We start from the raw sequence: 5000 nt of genomic DNA on the forward strand, positions 1-5000 counted from the left end.
ACACACACACACACACACACACACACACACACACACACACACACACACACACACACACACACATGCGTTCCAAATGGACCGAATCCCTAAATTCGGCCATATCTCTGATACTCAATACATAAAGCCATTCATACAACCGCATGAAGCCAAGGGCCTCAACATACATTGATGAATCCTTTTGTTGATGACCACATTTAGTCCTTCCATATGGGTATGAACTGATCAATGCGCATACTTGCTTGTGTGTGTGTGTGTGTGTGTGTGTGTGTGTGTGTGTGTGTGTGTGTGTGTGTGTGTGTGTGTGTGTGTGTGTGTGTGTGTGTGTGTGTGTGTGTGTGTGTGTGTGTGTGTGTTTGCGTGCGTGCGTGCGTGCGTGCGTGCGTGCGTGCGTGCGTGCGTGCGTGCGTGCGTGCGTGCGTGCGTGCGTGCGTGCGTGCATGCGTGCATGCGTGCACCTGTCTGTCTGTCTGTCTGTCTGTCTGTCTGTCTGTCTGTCTGTCTGTCTGTCTGTCTGTCTGTCTGTCTGTCTGTCTGTCTGTCTGAGCAGCATCCAGAGCGTACAGAAGAAGACCAGCAGCATGTCCCTGACCATCTCGTCGTCGTCCTCCTCCCGGGAGCTCTGCTCCTCCTCCTCCAACTGCTCCTCCTCCTCCTCCGGCCTCCTTAACCAGGGACACTCCAACCTCCTGCAGACGCTGCCCGTCAGCCCGCTGACGGTAGTCATGGAGACAGTGGATGTTTAATACACCTTGCATCAATATCACACATAGTATATATATAAGCACTAAATAGGTAGGAATAATGGATAAAGATATGTTCAAAAATATAAAAAGTTATGTTCAAATATATATATATATAGTATAGCGCAAGATGAAGCAAATGGACAAATGCAGATGTGGACATGGCTTACCCACACGTGGACACACAAATGTTCATATTCAAATGTATGCACTTTCTTTAGATCAAATACATGTGCGCACACATACAATGATGCATGTCTTTTTCTGTTTACACAATAAGTTCACTCTACCTCGATATGGGACTTTAAATATGAACACATAACAGAACAGTGGATAACATATGAGAGCTTGGTGTTGTTACATGATGATGATCGTGGTTGATGTTTATCCCCAGACTCAGAGTCCACTGCCCAGCCAGCTGTACTCAGCCAATGGGGTGGCTCCAACCTTTGTGAAGGTAAAATTCATGTTCTTTGTGTACTAACACAGTTACACAACACAATGTGTCGAGAGTAAGGATGAACACATGAATCTGTCTGATCGTGTATCTTCCCCACTCTCTCTCTTCCATGTCTATCGTGTCTGTTTTCCCTTTTTTTTATATTTCTTACCCCTTTCTAATCTTTGTATCCCTTATTTCATATTCTGCTCTATTGATTTTCTTTCTATTGGCCGTCTTCCATTTCCATTCTCTCTCTCTCTCTGCACTCTCTCTCTCTTGCTCTGTCTTACTCTCTTTCTCCCTCTCAATTAAATTCAATAGTGCTTTGTTGGCATGGAAAATAAACCTTTACATTGCCAAAACACTTAATAACTTACACAAATTAAAAATAACAGTAGCACTATCAAGTTTAACAAGAATATCACTAAACTACCAGGGTGGTATTTAAATATAACATACGATATAAGGCTACAAAAGGTGAAATATGAGTAAAACTGTTATTAAAGTTATTAAAAAAGTCCAACCTCAAAGCGGCTGTGTGTGCCATTTGAAGTGGTATGCAGTAGTGTGGTTGTACCTGACGAGCTTAGCAGTCCGTCCTCTTCTCTCCCTGGGGGGTCCGCAGTGCCTCCACGACGTGTGTGCCCTGAAGGGCCAGCTGGTGGTCCTGGAGTGCCGTCTGCGGGGCACCCCCCCCCTGCAGGTCATGTGGTCCAGGGAGGACCAGCACATCCAGGACTCAGACGACTTCAGGATACTGAGGAAGAGTCAGTAAACGTGTGTGTGTGTGTGTGTGTGTGTGTGTGTGTGTGTGTGTGTGTGTGGGTGTGCGTGTGTGTGTGTTGGTGTGTGAGTGTGTGTGTGAGTGTGTGAGTGTGTGTGTGCGTGTGTGTGTGTGTGTGTGTGCGTGTGTGTGTGTGTGTGTGAGTGTGTGTGAGTGTGTGTGTGAGTGTGTGTGTGTGCGTGTGTACTTGCGTGCGTGCGTGCGTGCGTGCGTGCGTGCGTGCGTGCGTGCGTGCGTGCGTGCGTGCGTGCGTGCGTGCGTGCGAGCGAGCGAGTGTGTGTGTGTGTTTTTTAGATTAGATTAGATTTGTTTATTGTCCTTGTTCAAGAGAGTTAACAACGAAATTATGTTTAGAGCATCACCACCACCACTGGCATACAAGTACCTGATAGCATACATTACCCAGTATAAAGATAGATCTCCCATACGCTATGGTTTATAAATATATTAATAATAAATAATAATAACAATAACCAAAAAGTGCAATAGTGCTAGTGCAGTTGATATGTCAACAGTCCAGTTTTAGCTACAATGTGTGAGAGGAAAGTGAATGAGAATGCAGCAATGCATTCTCATGTGTGTGTGTGTGTGTGTTTGTATTTGTGTGTGTCTGTGTGTGTGTCTGTGTGTGTACCTGAGTGCCTGCTTGTGTCTGCTTGCATGCAGATGGATCTTTCATACTGGGTCCATCTGCATATGATGGAGTGTGTGCGTGCGTGTGCACACATAAACAGTAGCACCACTGAAAACTATTACAAATCAAGACATTTGTTTTCAATGGCGAATACATTTTTGCTCTCATTTTGTTTTTCCAGAGGCCAGCTCTGCACAAGTGCCAGGTAAATACAGACGTTTATTACTGGTTCAATGTCTATTCATATTATTCATGTCAATGCTCCTCGGAGATCATAAAATACTGTAAATCATGTACATTATGTTGACATACTCTTTGCATATAAAAACAAAGGCCTCAGTAGCGGACTGTATCTTCTGTCTATAAAAAGCACACATTCAAATGAAGCAATGCTCAAAGGCCCATTAGCACGACTTGAGTTTGGTAGAAGAGAACCACCCAGAGCCTTAGTCGACTCACACCCCTGTTACCTGCCCTGGGCTGTAGAGGAGCTGTGCACTCTGGTGATCACAGAAGCCTTCCCAGAAGACTCTGGCCTGTTCAAGTGCATGGCTGTCAACCCCTTTGGCAGCGTGGCCTGTTCTGCTCTGCTTGAGGTCTACAATGGTAAGGAGCGTCTGCCTATCTACAGCATCTTGTGTGTCTGTCTATATTAACTGTATATCTGTCTATATCTCTCTGTCTGCCTGTCTACAGTGTCTGTCTATCTCTCTACAATATATGTTTGTCTTTCTGTCTACAGTCTATGTATGTCTGTCTATATCTGTTTATCGGTTTACATTATCCGTGTGTCTGTCTATGTCTGTCTCTCTGTCTACAGTATCTGTAGTCTATATCTTTCTATCTATCTACAGCATCTTCCTATATTCCTATATCTGCCTATGTGTCTACAGTATATTCCTATATCTGTCTATCCCTCAAAAATATCTGTCCGTCTGTCTACAGTGTCTGTTGCTCTATCTACAGTATGTGTCTATCTTTGGACAGTATTAAACTTATCCATCCATCTATGTACACTATATACTTGCATATTGGCCATGAAGAAAATAGGAAGCAGTTTCTTTGCCTATTTTATGAATGTTATTGAATGATATGTAATCAAATGATTATTGCACTTTTTGGGTTATATTTGTTTTTGTTGAATTTGAATTTGTTGTAGTTGCTCTGGGCAAAAGTATCAGCTAAATAATAGTTATGTTATCAAATATATCTATCTTTATACACTATCTATGCTGATCAGTCTGGCTGTCTGACACTATCTGCTATATCTGTCTGTCAATCTGTCTACCTCAGTCTATCAATCTATCTGTTTGTCTGTCCGTCTTTCTGTCTGTCTACACAGTCTCTATTCAGTCCTCTGTTTGTATGGCTTTGTATCTGTCTTTCCAAAGTGTTTTCTAATTGTTTCCAGTGTATAAATAACCCCTCAGGGCCTTAACACTTGAACCCTTAACACATTGTCCAGAGGGTGTCCTTGGAGCTGAATATTTCCTTTGTGTTAATTCAATCAATATAACAACACAGCAATATACTGTAAACTGACAATGTGCTCCATCACTGCATGTGGCAAGCATTGTTAAACGCTGGGCTCTTCCATAAATCACAAACTTCTTAAGAAAATAAGGTAGAATTAGCAGAGGACAGGTGTGTCCAATCAACGCTCAATCAGCAGGTGAGCAGGTAACCCTATCAGCCAATAAGAGGCAATACATATAATAGCATGGATTAAAACAACTTTATGCATATAGCACTTTTTATAAACGAGGCAGACTTAAAGTGTGTCACATTGAAACAACAACATACAATAAAATAAAATAATAGAAGGAATAGAAAGAAGAACAATAGATAAGTAAAAGAAAACAAAGGCCAAGTTTAAAAAAAATGCATTGTAGAAATAATTAAATAAAATAGACATGTAAAATAAAATAAAGGCAAAGTAAAATTATAATAATTAGGACCTCTAGTGGAAACTAATGGAGGCCAACGACGACACCCTCCAGTGTGTTCTGACTGCTGCTGGGTGTTAATTGTGTGGGATCCATACGGGCTGGTTGTCTTCGCTCACACATGCTTGCGTTTGGGCAGATGTGGAGGAGCAGCTGGAGAGTGAGTTTGCTCTGGGACAAGAGAAGGAGGCGGCCTTCCTCCCTCCTCCTCCTTCTGATTGGCCAGAGGAAGGCTCCATCCTCAATTTAGTAGAGTGAGTACAGCCTTGCACGCACACACACGCACACACACACACACACACACATGCACACAGACACACAGACACGCACACATAGACATGCACACACAAACACACACACACACACACACACACACACACACACACACACACACACACACACACACACACTGACACATAGACATGCTAACACACACACACACACACACACACAC

At 43.0% G+C, this 5000-nt stretch overlaps 1 protein-coding gene across 1 annotated transcript in view; it reads left to right on the plus strand.

The window, feature by feature from the left end:
- myot (myotilin) overlaps positions 1–5000 on the plus strand; it is a 32249-nt gene that overhangs the window by 7428 nt on the left and 19821 nt on the right. The window contains exons 3-8 of the mRNA XM_056600035.1: positions 548–716; positions 1135–1197; positions 1808–1949; positions 2782–2805; positions 3087–3206; positions 4686–4800. Coding sequence (XP_056456010.1) covers positions 548–716; positions 1135–1197; positions 1808–1949; positions 2782–2805; positions 3087–3206; positions 4686–4800 — 633 coding nt within the window. The remainder of the gene's footprint in view (positions 1–547; positions 717–1134; positions 1198–1807; positions 1950–2781; positions 2806–3086; positions 3207–4685; positions 4801–5000) is intronic.

Source organism: Gadus chalcogrammus, chromosome 10 (assembly GCF_026213295.1).
Source record: "Gadus chalcogrammus isolate NIFS_2021 chromosome 10, NIFS_Gcha_1.0, whole genome shotgun sequence".
Taxonomy (NCBI): Eukaryota; Metazoa; Chordata; class Actinopteri; order Gadiformes; family Gadidae; genus Gadus; species Gadus chalcogrammus.